The following is a 14,763-nucleotide window of genomic DNA, read 5'->3' as shown; positions in this document are numbered from 1 at the left end:
TTTAGGACTCCAGAGGGCCTCTGGGGGAGCAGAGGAGGTCATTTTTGCCATCTCCAGGCATTGAATTATGGGTGTGGGCACTCGCGCATGCGCGAGAACACACGTACATGTGCTTTCGGAACCCGATGAAAAAAAGGTTCACCATCACTACACTAGAATATTAAAGGAGGGTAAAACCCCACTCCCTATTAACACTGATGATGTTACCTAGTTTGGGTAATAAAATATCTGCAAGGAAAAAAAAAACAAGCTCAGATAGTCAAACTGTTTTGTGTTATTGCTATCATGCTACCAATTCCAGCCACTGCCTGAGTACTTTTAAGAAATATAAATATAATACATTGTTAACATTATTGCTTTAGTGGTGGTAGAATAGGAAAAGTAAAATCTCCCTCCTCCCCCGTTGAATTAATCCCACTTGGTACAATGGACTTCTTAAAAGTAATTGTAAGTAGGGAAAGAAGAGGAAATGAATGTATAATGAAATTTCCTACCTGGGCTTTCCACTCGTTTGTAATGATAGGGATTAATGCAGACTTCCTTCTGCTTTGAACCAAAGGGAAACTCACAGCATTCCAGTGGTTTAAGTTCATGGTGGCTCTGAAGATCGGGCCAGCGCCACACACGGCAATAAATTACATGGGGAAGCCCCTTGCGATGAGAAACCTGAAGCCTGCCATCTAAGGAACGAGGAATGGTAACACAGTTGCTTGGCTGACCGGGGCAACTTAATGCTTTTTCTAACTCTTCCATTGCTCCTTTTTTCTTCTTCAGTTTTTTAACTAAGGCATCAACAGCTTTCTCTGCCCATTTTTCCTCTTCATCCCCTTGCTTCCACCCCAGCAGTCTTTTTACAGCTGGGCTTGTGAAGGAGAACAAACTTGTTACATTCATAGTGATTAGTTAGAAGGAAATATTGGAACACAATTTCTATGTTTTTAAAAAAATCCTACAGCTCCTTCCAACAACTATCCAGAATAAATTCAGATGATCTTTCCCAATTCCGAATGCTTGCAATATGAACCCAATATTCCAGTCTGATAGATGTCTTCAGGGGTTCCAGGTCTTAGCCAGGTACCTACAGAACATAAAATTGGGGTGGGGAGGAGGAAAGAGAAATGAAACAAGTTCTGTTAAAACAATATAACTTTGCCAATATCGACAGCAAATATTTTCTACTTCATTAGCAAAATTCTGACTCAGGACATTTTTTTATTATTACTGAACAAAGTGAAGATTGATAATATAATATTAGTTCTATTGTACTGTGAAAAAAGCCAATTTTTCTAAGAGCCAATGCCTCTTTCAAAACAGTTTTTATTAGTTTAGATAGCTGAAAGAGTTAAAAGTAAATAATGTGATTTCTATCAATCTTTGAAGTTGATCAGCAGTTAATTAGTCTGAATAATTTGTTAGCAATTCAGCACATTGATGGGTGATATTCCACACCCAAATTTGTTCATAGAATTGATAGTCAACAGTAATAAACTGTAACAGCCTGAACAAATATTAACTTTTTAGTTTAGCTATATACAGTTATAAAACTGCCACTCGTAATTATGAAAAATAAATTTTATTATATTGTTACTTGTTATGAACCAGCCACTAAGTTTTAAAGATCCAGCTAGCCAAGAATTATATTCAGTCAAGTCAGTCAGTCAGTCAGTGACTCTTACTCCAAAAAGAAAAAAATGGCTTAACAAGGATTTATACTGCTTTTTTCAGAAACTCAATCTTTGTATATGCTGGGATACTAGACAACCTGTGACCCATTTAGGTATTGTTTCAGAAATATTTTCTTACTGAAATAGAGAAACAGAATGACTATAAGAAGCCAAAAACATCAGTGGGAAGTGGAGAAATTTCTGATTTCCTGGCTTCTCCACTGAATTTTGGAAATATCCCTTCATTTCTTCCTTCCTTCTCTCCCTCCTTCTTCTTTTTCTCCCTCCCTGCTTCCTTCCTTCCTCCCTTCCCTCTTCCTATATCTCCACTCCTTCTCCCTCCCTTCCTACATTTACCGATCTTGACCAATTGAAAATTACAAACAAGCAACAAGAAGACTTTTAATAAGGTAGTTTAAGGATAGGAGATATATAAACAGTTGAATGACTTTGATGTTTAATTTTAATGAGTTCTAACACAACCTCGTTGCTCAGAAAACTTTCCCAATACATTTAAGGCATACTAAATTACATATTAAATGCCATACTACACGGTCAGACACTGTGAGTTCTAGTCCTTCCTTAGCCATCTGGGTAACATTGGGCCAGTCACTCTTTTTCAACCCAACCCACCTCACAGGGCAGCTGTTATGGAGAAAACAGGAGGAGGAGGAAGGAGTGTTGGATACACAGAAATTGAATAGATAGATAGATAGATAGATAGATAGATAGATAGATAGATAGATAGATAGATAATAGATAGATAGATAGATAGATAGATAGATAGATAGATAGATAGATAAATAGATAAAAATCACTTTGAGTTATTTGTAAAAACATTAAAGGTGCGATAAAAAAAATCAGAAGGCCCCACCCCCAAAATAGTATAACTAGTCTAAGACAATGATAATTTTTTAAAGGAAAAAAGCAATCGAGTAGACTGTTGAAATTAAGTCTACTTTAGTGAGAAAAATCTATGTTCATTAGAGAAGACCAGTATAACTTAGAGGCAACATAATAAGAAAGTATTTATTCTCAAGAAGTCTAAATCTCTGGAGCCAGATGCATCCTAGAGTATTGAAGGCACTAACAAATGGTTTGGCTGAACACATATTCAAAAAAGCCTAGTGAACCAGTGACGTGCCAGATGACTGATGTTCCAGTCTTTAAAGAACAGGGAAAAAGCAGGAAAGTACAGGCCCCTGATATTCTGACATTGATACTTGGAGACGTTCTTGGGGTAATCTAAATCATTTATGTTAGGGTAGTGTCAAAAGGTACAACCATCCAAGTGAATCCTATTGAGATCAAAACATGTCTATAATGGACGTGTGGAAAGCAAAACATTTTGAAGAGTTTTCAGCATTTGTTATTTACTGCAGTTAAGTTGGAAAAGCTGACTTGCAGGAAAGAAAAGGAGAAATGTCAATTTTAAAGTATACTATATGTAAATGAAGAAAACCCAGTCTAACTTGTTAGGAAGGAGGAGGCAACCCCCAGTTTATGAGCATAGCATTCATGAAGGAATTCCTTCAATTAAATTAGGCCACAGGATTAAGAAGTCTAGCGGCATATACCAACAAACAAATTGGGTTACTCAAGTTTGCTACAAAACTGCATAAAGAAATCCTTATCCATTGGCCATGACAGGGAAGGATAATGGGATATCTGAAAAGAGCTGCCAAGGGTTACCCTAGACCAGTGATGGCAAACCTTTTCTCCCTCTGGTGCCAAAAGAGTGTGTGCACGAGTGCCTACATCCATAATTTAATGCCTGGGGAAGGCGAAAACAGCTTCCAAGTCTTTGGAGAAGGGCGGCATACAAATCTAATAAATTCAATTCAATTCCCCAATTCCCCGGAGGCCCTCTGGAGTCCGGAAACAGCCTGTTTCCCAACTTCTGCTGGGCCCAGTAAGCTCATGTTTTGCCCACCCCAGGCTCCAAAGGCTTCCCTGGAGCCAAAGGAGAGCAAAAACGTCCTCCCCATCCCCTTGGAGGCTCTCTGGAAATCAGAAATGCCCTCCCAGAGCCTCTATGCGAGCCAAAAATCAGCTGGCTGGAACATACATACACATTGGAGCTGAACTAGGGCAACGGCTCGCATGCCAGCAGATATGGCTCCACGTGCCACCTGTGGCACCCATGCCATAGTTCACCATCACTCTCCTAGACCTAAAGCAGTGATATCAAACCTATGGCACATAGGTGGCACATGGAGCTATATCTGCTGGCACACAAGTCGTTGTCCTAGTTCAGTTCCAATATGCATGTATGTGCCAGCCAGCTGATTTTTGGCTTCCACAGAGGCTCTGGAGGGTCGTTTTTGGCTTCCAGAGAGCCTCAGTAGGAATGGGAGAGGGCGTTTCGAGACTGGGGAGAGTGGAACATGAGCCTACAAGGCCCACTAGAAGTTGGGAAACAGGCCGTTTCCTGCCTCCAGGGGGCTGGGGGAAGCTGTTTGCACCCTCTCCAGGCATTGAATTATAGGTGTGGGCACTCATGCATGCACAATAACATGCGCCTATGCTCTTTCAGCACCTAAGGAAAAAACCCGTTTGCCATCACTGACCTAGAGCTTTAGCAGAGGCAATCAACCATGCTACAGACAAATGCACTGGTATCTTAAGTGCTAAGAATTGGATTGTAAGAATTTCTATGTTACAATTACTAGAATTTTTTTTTTAAAAGAGTAATACCTGGTCTAGAACTGCAGAAACAATGGTGCAAATGCACCTAGAGATAATGGCTTTGGCAGTTGCAGTTATAAAGACCAGTTTCTCACACAAGCATCTGAGCAGATGGTACTAAGGCAAATTTTCCTAACCAGTTGTCCCTTATATAATGGGCTCAGGCTATACTTTCCAGAATTCCTGTCTTGCATGGAGTTGTAATTCCTATAGATTTCAATTTGGAATTACTGCCTTAGCATAAGTAGTTCAGTCACAATTTATATTCTTAGTAATTAATTCCTTCAGTATATAAATATGATACAACAGCAAATATTTTCAGAATGTTTATAATTTACAACAAAATTTACTATTTTATAAATTTAAAATACAGTACAATAGCAAATATTTTCAGAAAGGAGTGCCAGAATAGGTTGAGCTTTTGCTTTTTCAGAAATCCATTCCCATTTTGGACAGCAACAATTACAAACATCTGTTTTTTTAAAATAGCAGTTTTCTCATAATCTGTGTAGGTGTATTAAGAAACACACAGGCTAAAGAACAGACATTTCCATCTATATTTAGATCTGCCCGGTCAGCTGTAATTGCATAATTTCATCAGAATCTTCTGCAACGGAAATACATCCATATTCATCCAGCATTCAAAGGAAACATCTTTACAAGCCATATCCTTTTACAGACCAACACATGGTCTCGCGCTACTCTGTCCAATTGTTAAATATCTTACTTAGGAAGGGCAGGGAGTTTTATTTCTTTATCCATTCCAAAATCATTTCCTTTTATGATTTGAAGAGTAAGGAAGGTAGACCATTGCAAACAGGTGAAAACGGGTGGGGAACAAAGAAAAAAAGGGGCAGACATTTGTCATTAGTGAACTGCTGCAATGGCATTTGCGAATGACCTTGGGAGACAGGCGAAGAGATGCTTCCTAGGGTATGGTCAGATAAAAGACAGAATAGCTCTCGGCTGGATAGTGAACAGAGCAAGAGGCTTAAAAAGAAACCCTCCCTAGTTTCTCAGACTGTAAAGGAGATGACTGTAAAGAAGCCGCCCCGAGTTCTCGGAGAGCGGCGGCATACAAATCTAATAATAAATAAGATGGGAGAAGAAATGTACTTTCGGATTCCAGGATTATCAGGCAGACCAGATAGGAAATACGACCAGATAAACTACTACTATTCTGTGGTAAAGTTCCATTAACAAAATCTTGCCATTTATAAACTCTAGTTTACAGTTCACCATAGCTGCTTTCAAGCCACTGGATAAGGTAAAAAACCATATCCCATTGATTCAGAGTCTATTATACAGTATATAAATACAAGCACTTAATAGTATCTGAACATAAACTGTACGCTTAGACTCTGACTGCATCTAATTTTAATATACTATTAACCATTAATTTTATGGTTGCACTTCTGTTTTATAACTTGAAAGACTCTAGGCAATATTCTGATTAAGCAATCTCCAAATCAGAACCTTTTTATGATTCCCAAATTTTCAGAATTGTCATTATAGTCATTATTATCATCATCTTTATTATCATCATTATCATCTTCAAGCTTCCTACTCCAAGCTCATTCACTTGAGCCTAAATCCAAGATCTAGCATACTAAAATATGATGGAAAAAATCCCATAGTTTTCTCTTTCACTTTGAAAGCCTTTTTTTTAGTGAGAAATAAAACAAGCTATAACTTGTGCATTCGTCTCTAATCAAATTTGCATTACATATCTTCAAACTGTTTGGAATACTGACAGAACTAGACATGCTCACGGTTTCCTTATGAAATGCCAGTATGAGCAAGTGTTAAATAGTAAGCCATACACTGCTGATAGTTTCCCCCTATTTGTTCTCATGCATATAAAACTGTTGCATCTCTGAACAGATAATACATACATACAGTACATATATGCGGAGAGGGGCGGCATACAAATCCAATAAATAATAAATAATAATGATATAAATACATACATCTTTAACTACAATGAAAATTAACCATATTATTAACCATATTTTGAACATATCCAACACCAAAAAAATGGTTCTATCAACCAGAAGAACCATATTTTAAAATGTATATCTTACAAAATAGGATTGTCTCCTGAATTTATATAGCTATATAAGTACATTATATAAGTACAACTAAATGCATATACTGTAATTTGATACTATATTACCCAGTTTAGATTCTCTCAAGTTTTCTTAGATATTATACCATGCTTCAAAAATAATTCCTTATAAAAGGAAAGTAATTTGATAGTACAAGCTAGAGAGCTTTAAAAAATGGCTTCATAGATTTAACATTTTGTGAATTTTAAAATAGAAGTACCGTAGTATTTATACTTAAGTTTCTCAATGTAAATGGGAAGATTTCTTAATACAGTATAGTGTAAAAGTATATTACAAGTAGTCCTCAACCTACAACCTCCTTTGGGACCAGAACTTATTGCATGATCACACTGTTTAGCAATGGCAGTTCTAGTAATGCCAGATGCAGTCATTACAGAAGCACCTTACGCTTTCCTGCTCTGCTACACTGGTCTTTGCTTCAACCCTCAAGCCTTGCCTATCTTCTTCCCCATGTCTGCCATTTTGGTTGCCCTGCACTTTGTCACACACTCTGATGCCCCCTGCTGGTGGCGTAGGATCTAAGTTTAAAGAGGGGTACCACCCTAGGATGTGTTGCAGTGAGAGGATTGCGAGAGGATGATCCATGAGATAATTTCGGTGGTCCTCAGAGATATCTTTCCTATGACACTCATGCTTCAACTCCCAGCGATATGTTGGGATCCTTCAGGCAGTTAGCTTGGCCGCCTGTTAGCGGAGAGAAGCGCCCAAGGTCAACCCTAGTTTTTCTGTCCATTGCAGCTAGAAATCTCAAATGTGGCTGAGAACTACAGGTCCGTGAGTTACCACAATATAACCTGCTCATCATGGTCATAACTCCCGACAAATCATAAAGCATGTGACTAACCTGCTTTTGCAAACTTTTTTGCAGTGGTTGCTAAGTGAATGTTGCAGTCGTTAAGCAAACCAATGGCTCAACATACGGAGCTTTGCCAAAAATCGCAAGTAAATGCTGGTTTTCAGCAGAACTATCATAAAATGTGGTCCAGTCCCATGGAGCACTTCAAGCAGCTATAAATGCAACTCAGTTGCTGAGCTCCCTAAATAAAGTCATATGATTGGGAAGGGATTTCAAACTGGGTCATAAATTGAGGACTATATTCGGTACTAACCAGTCAAAAAGAAATCTTGAAAAAATTCTACTGCGGATCCAAATATCTTAAAAATCATCTGGTAATTATCAAAAGTCAGCATAAATTTAGCGAGAACAGTCCTTGCCAGACTAATAGTATCTTATTTATGACTGAATAAATTCCTTACTGAATTTCAGACATTTTAGATGTAACAAATCTTGAATTCAATAAATTATTCAAGAAAGTACTTTGTATTCTGGTAATAAAGGGTGGACTGATATATCTGCCAGTATACAGAATTAAATCATTTTTTTATCCTCCGTTTACCTGTCTGCATTAGTGCCTTTTGAATCTCTCAAATTACACATTTTATTGAAAAGTTTTGATGAAAGATTTCTAAATATGTTTTTAAGACATCTTAAATGTTTTTGAATATACTTGCAAAACCTTGATAAATCAATATCCTGTTTTTTGAAACTTATTAACAGTGATTTATTCATACCTTTGTGTGTAAACACAACGGAGTCTAATACTTCAAAAATAATTGTTGATACATATGTTTGTTTGTTTGTTTGTTTATTTATTTATTTATTTATTTGGATTTGTATGCTGCCCCTCTCCGAGGACTCAGGCGGCTCGCAACATATCAAAACAACATAACAAATACATCTAAAAATCCAATTAATATGGCTAAAAAGACTTTAAAAACTCTGATAAAATTTAAAAAACGACCATTCACTCAACAAAACATACTAAATAATAATTTAGGATCTAAGAAGATTTTGATATTAAAGGTAAAACATTCTCCAACTGCTTATGGAAAATGGGGCTCTTCAATGCTTTATTCTATCCAGTATTTAAAGTCTTCATATTAGGTTATTTATAATAAAGATTTATTAAGAATTATTTGTAATAAGTGCATTTTTTGGAGTCTGATGAGTACAGGCTTTTTGATCTCACAGAAATATTTTTTCTCATATAACAACTGAAAATATTATTAAATATGACAAATGATATTTATCCTAAAAGAGATTTTTTTTAAAAAACTAAGTTATTATCTACCAGTTGATGCAACATAAATATCCCAGCATTCTTCCATAAACCATTTTTAATTTAATTTAACAAGGGAAAAGGGATCAAAATGCATTTTTTTCCAGAAAAAAAGGTGCCAGGTTTTAAACTGAAAGAACAGAAATAGGAGTTAAAGCAAATCTATTCTATTTTGAATCCCATTATGTAAAGGCAAATATTTCAGCAGCAATAAGAAATTGCAATAAGTGAAGGTGTCAAAAAGTTTGGTACTACTCAATGGAGAATACTTAACATTGGCTATCCTTTTTATGCTAGCCATTAATTATTTGAAGGGACTTTGACACATATAATTTGGGTTGGCATGACTTTCATTTAGTCTGATATTGTTCATATGATTTAATTTGATTAGTCTAATGTTCAATTCTGTACCTAAAATTAGCATTTATTTTAAATATCAGATTTAGAGACCTTGGTTTGCAGTCAGTTATTGTTTTGCATTGTTGAAAAAATCCTTCTTAAAATCTTAGAATACATGTTCATTTCAGTTCTTAAACTGGCTTTTTATTGATGAAATGGGGGGGGGCTTATCAATATGATTCTCTATGAGCAAGTTTTTAATTTGTTGCTTAAAAATAGAGTTGCGGTTATTTACCTATTCTGTTTTTTTTAAAGATATGTCCATATGTGAATTTGTTTTCTCCTCATAGTTCTTTGGAGGGGGGTATTTTTTAAAATATGTTCTTTTTGTATTTACATTTTTGTCATTTGATTATTACTGCAATGAAACAAAAGTGCTAATCAAACCAAACTGAGGTATCCAATAAGGTATGATAAAGTAAAAATCTGAAAAAGAATTGAAAGGATTGCTCACAGTAAAAGTTTTCCATTTCTCCAAAGGGCAGAACTTGTACTTTATAGTACACAAAAATAGATGCTGACTTTTCAATCTTAGTTCTGCTTCAGTAGAAATGCTAGACCGAAATACAGAAAAACAATACCATTATATAACATTACATATATTACACATACAGCCGTAGGAATTATTCTGGCACAATACCGGAAACAAGGAGGGGTACTGACCGAAAATGCTATAATTAAAAAGATTTTGGATTGCACAGAACTAGATAAATTGACTATAAAAATGAAAGAAAAAGAAAATTCAGAATACTGTATTATAAAACATGGAATTTGTTGTATGAGAGGCTTGACAGAAAAAAATAAATATAACATATTAAGCATTAGAATATTAGTATTAAGATTGTAAAGACAAATGAACATAATACTGTATTATCCCAGCGACCGATTAGGTCCCACAGAGTGGGCCTTCTCCGGGTCCCGTCAACTAAACAATGTCGGTTGGCGGGCCCCAGGGGAAGAGCCTTCTCTGTGGCGGCACCGGCTCTCTGGAACCAACTCCCCCCGGAGATTAGAACTGCCCCTACTCTTCCTGCCTTCCATAAACTCCTTAAAACCCACCTTTGCCGTCAGGCATGGGGGAATTGAAACATCTCCCCCTGGGCATGTTTAATTTATACATGGTACGCTTGTGTGTGTGTCTGTTAGTATATGGGTTTTTTTAAATCTTTAAATATTTTAATTAATTGGATTATTTATGATTTGTTGCACTTGTTGTGAGCCGCCCCGAGTCTTCGGAGAGGGGCGGCATACAAATCCAAATAACAAATAAATAAATAAATAAATAAATAATTATCAATAGTTAGATATACAGTATATATATATATATATATATAAAGTAAAGATGTCATAATTAAGATCCTTAGATGTAAATTATGACAATTGAAAATTGATAAAAATAGTAAATAAGTTTAAAATAATAGTTGATATATGTACCACAGAATAATCTTAAAATTATAAATGTATATATAAATGTTTTTGTTTTGGTTCATTTTGTATAATGTATTATTTGTTTGCATTTTCTTTTATGTATTTTTTGAAGTTTATAAACAAAAATTATTTTTTTTAAAAAAGGATATAGAAATGCTTATTCAATTTGCAAAAGATGCAATATCGCTGTGAAATTTTGTTCTGTTAAACAAGAAGAAAAAATAAACATAATTGTATAAAGGTCTATAAGTAACAGAATGAAATGTAACCAAACAAAGCGAGGTTCTTGGTTAAGAAATAAAAATCAAATGCACTGTAATAGTGGTTTGTCAAAAAAAATTGTTTTGAAAGTAGCTCATTACAAATCCATGACTCAGCAGTCTGATTTAGCTACAAAAAAGACATGTGAACCTTTAGTCTGCATTAGCAGAAGTGAAACTCCCAACAAAAAAGGTTTTTAATACCATTCCCTTTGATGGTGATCAAAATGTAGCTTAATATTTTGAGTACAACATTTTAACAAAAGCAAAACAAGGAATTGAAATAGGTTTAATAAAGGGCAAGTATACCATCAGGGAAGAAAAAACTCCTATGAAAAGAAAGTTAAGGGCATGGGCCTGACTAGCCTTGAGAAACCCCCCCCCCCCCCCCCCCCTGAAAGGATGGCTCACAGAAAGACAGGTCCCATTTTCCATTTCTCCAAAGGGCAGGACTTGAACTTTGTTACAGGAAGATAGATTCTGACTAAACATCAGAAAAAAACACCTAAAGGTGTGGTCTGTGCTTTACTGAATGTGTTCAAGAACAGGTAATGTCTATCCTTCAAGAATGCCTTACTTTGGAGTCATTTACCGTACTCAGCATTTTTAACTGTCTAAACTCTCAGATAAATCCTCTACTCATTTTATTTATGTAGTTTAAAAAAATGGATTATGTGATATCCTGGAGTCCAATTTGATGAGGTACTTTGGTGAAGTACTTGTATTAAAATAATCATATTTTCTAAATACATTTAAAAATAGAATATGATTCAGAATTATATATATAAATATGTATATGTATTAGGATTTTATTACATTACAGATGTGGTTGATAAAGAGTCAAACACAATTCAAGCTGCAGATTCTTAAACATTATAAATATTGTAGGATAGGAAAAAGGGCTTTCAGCAAACCATCTGAAAGGAAGACAAGTTACTATGATTGCCACCAAATCAATCTGCTGAAAGTTTTAAGTGTAACTTCTGAACAGAGTCTAATCTCTGTTCATAGACAATGTCAATGGTGTCATGTGTCGTATTTTGGTTGTTTGGCAACCAGATTGATTTATGGCTATTTGTAATATCCTGTGAGCACATGAATGCAATTTAAATAGGGTTTGTTGTCTTTTTTTGCTGCAAACCAGTATTTTGTTTCCAGTTTCTCCGCCCCCCCCCCAAAAGGTCCAGTGTACAATGGGTTCACATTGTGACTGTGGTGTTTGCTTAATGACAGACTCAAAAAATGGCATAACAGTGGTTTGGTTAAATGGATGCCTCAACCTATGACTGTCATGACAAATGGTGTAAATTCTGAGCTCTATTGTAGTTATAAGTCAAAGACTACCTGCAAATCATATAGTAGTCCCAACTGGAGCAGCTCCAAAGATATTAGAGGCTTCTTGTAATTCTATCTGTTCAGTAGAGATCTAGAAAGGCCTACTGAGGATAATGCCCCCCCCCCCAAAAAAATGGGTCATAGACTAGGAAGCAGGCCTTCTCTATGTTAGCCCCAGAGGTGGGTTCCTGCCACTTTGCACCCATTCTATAAAACTGCTGGTGGTGTCACAGAGCCGATTCTGTCAGTGTCAGTCCGTGGATGCCGCTATCTTTTTGGGGTGATTTTTTTAAAAAAAATTCTTCTGTGCATGTGCGGAAGCCGAGTTCTCAGCACTGTGCATGTGCCGCTATCTTGTTTTTGACTTTTATGAATTTTTGTCACTGCGCATGCGCAAGCATGAAGCATGCGCCCGCGTGGCACCCCAATGCGCACAGAGTTAGAACCCACCCCTGGTTAGCCTCCATATACTTTGAAATACATTTCATCATCTTATAAAGCACTGAATTCAAGAATGTTTGGTTATACACCACCCATCTGAGTGCACACATAGGATGCTGACTGTATAGCACAGCTTGGATTCCATAGCCAAATAAGTAAACATGTCTTTTATTTTGTACTCACATATCCATATTTTGTCTTTCTTCCTAGGAGTATAAAGATACAATGGTTTTGTGACTGATGTTGATTTAGACAGAGAGGAAGACTGACCTAAAGTCACTAGTGAACTTCCATGATTGTGGATGGACTTAAACTTGCATCTGCTTTGCCCTAAAACTTTAACTGCTGTACATGTGCTAAAGCAGCTGACAGAACAGCTTTTCATTCTTTTGATCTTATACCAATCTGGATGTGGATTAGTCCCGTGCTTACCAGAAAGAAATCTGTTGGAGAAAGATTTCCGTCTTTCATTCAGTAGGATCATTTCCTGACCCAGTCTGAAAAACAAACTCCCCTAATTCAAGGGAAAGTACATTCCGGGGACTTCTGGTAATTCAATTTTCTCTTTTCCAAACTCATTAATAAATTTGTAGTGGCCCACATAATTACTGTTGATGCAAATCTTTCTTGGTTAGCAGAAACCTTGATGGATCTGTTGTACGTACAAGAATCTACCAGTGCCCACAAACTGAACCGCATCCACAAAAGCGTTAACACAGAGTTTAGTTTTGCATGTGTGTTATTTGATACTACAATTTCATAATTGCCAGGAAGTTTGTTGCAGTCAGAATCTGAATTAAGTACAAAATATCTACCTAAGGACAAAGCTGCTTTCATTAGCAGATTTGCTGCACTTTAATCCCCTTGCAGCAACTCTTCAAATACTGTATACAGTTCAGTCAAACTCAGTCGATAGAGACAAAAGCTAAACTTAAATCCTATAGATCAGTGTTTTTCAACCAGTGTGCCATGGCACACTAGTGTGCTGCGAGACATGGTCAGGTGTGCCGCGAAGCTCAGAGAGAGAAAGAAAGCAAGAGAGAGAGAAGAAAAGAGAAAGAAAGAAAGCAAGAGAGAGAGAGAAAGAAAGAAAGCAAGAGAAAGAGCGAAAGAGAACAAGAGAAAGAAAGCAAGAGAGAGAGCAAGAGAGAGAAAGAAAGAGAGGGAGGGAAGGAGAGAGAGAAAGACATAGAGGGAGGTAAGGAGGGAGAGAAAGAGAGCAAAAAAGAGAGGGAGGAAGGAAGAGAAAGAAAGAGGGATGGAGAGAGAGAAAGAAAGAGGAAGGAAGGGAGAGAGATTTTTTTTGTCCAAACTTTTTTTAGCCCCCCCTCCCCCGCTCAATGTGCCCCAGGGTTTCGTAAATGTAAAAAATGTGCCGCGGCTCAAAAAAGGTTGAAAATCACTGCTATAGATGACCAAGGACTTAAAGCTAAGTTCCCCGATGTTCTATTTTTAGCATTACAAAGCTATTGAACATGTGGTAATCCATTGGAAAATTAAGATACAGGAACTTTTCAGAAATGCATGTAGTCACTCAATGGTTTTCTCTTGTTTATTGCTTAATAACTTACTACCTATTCTGTTTTGGGCAATGAAAGAGAAAAGTATTGCAGAAAAAATTATTTTCTCTTTGTATTTTAAAAAATCTTCACCCCTATATTGCCTACAAATAAATGGCAATGAGACAATTTTAATATTTGATCTCTTAATATATTTAATTATAACAGAACTAACACTCACAAGTTGACCCCCTCACGTCATCCTGATGTATCACTTTGCATTTTACTGCTGTAAGTCAATTTGAGATCTACAGCAGGTTGGAAAGGCTAGTAATGATGCTCTCTGCAGTCTCTAGAGAGTCCACATTATACACAGCATACATTATTTATAAAGTTGGATGATGCCTCCATTAGCCCTGCAAGATTACACACCAAGAGAAACCACTTATACTTGACAAGACAGGCTACACTGCATTACCAGCACAACTTAATTCAAGTTTACCTACTCCCTAGACCGATCTTGCCTTCTGTTTACACACATTAAGCAGGAATGCAATGAGAAATTTGGTTCGAAAATAATCACTGTCAGTTTAAAAGTTCGTGCCTTTCTTTTGAGAATTAGAATTTTACCTGCCACTTCTTCTGCTGCAAAGGTGAAAAACACTGAGCTTTTTATAAAGCTAATAGCAAAGTCATTTAAAATGGATAGTAATTACTGCCTATGTTGCTGTACCGCCATCAATAATTCAATTTTCCTACATGTCTTCGTTACATGTGAATATCTCCACCAGAATTATTTT

General features: G+C 36.4%; 1 protein-coding gene across 2 annotated transcripts in view; it reads right to left on the bottom strand.

The window, feature by feature from the left end:
* SMAD1 (SMAD family member 1) overlaps positions 1 to 14,763 on the bottom strand; it is a 58,855-nt gene that overhangs the window by 27,308 nt on the left and 16,784 nt on the right. For both annotated transcript variants that reach the window (XM_070757769.1, XM_070757768.1), the window contains exon 2: positions 495 to 1,078. In XM_070757769.1, the coding sequence (XP_070613870.1) occupies positions 495 to 894 (400 nt within the window). In that variant the 5' untranslated portion in view covers positions 895 to 1,078. The remainder of the gene's footprint in view (positions 1 to 494; positions 1,079 to 14,763) is intronic.

The sequence above is a fragment of the Erythrolamprus reginae genome, chromosome 7 (assembly GCF_031021105.1).
Source record: "Erythrolamprus reginae isolate rEryReg1 chromosome 7, rEryReg1.hap1, whole genome shotgun sequence".
Taxonomy (NCBI): Eukaryota; Metazoa; Chordata; class Lepidosauria; order Squamata; family Dipsadidae; genus Erythrolamprus; species Erythrolamprus reginae.
This window is presented reverse-complemented; position numbering and strand designations above follow the sequence as displayed.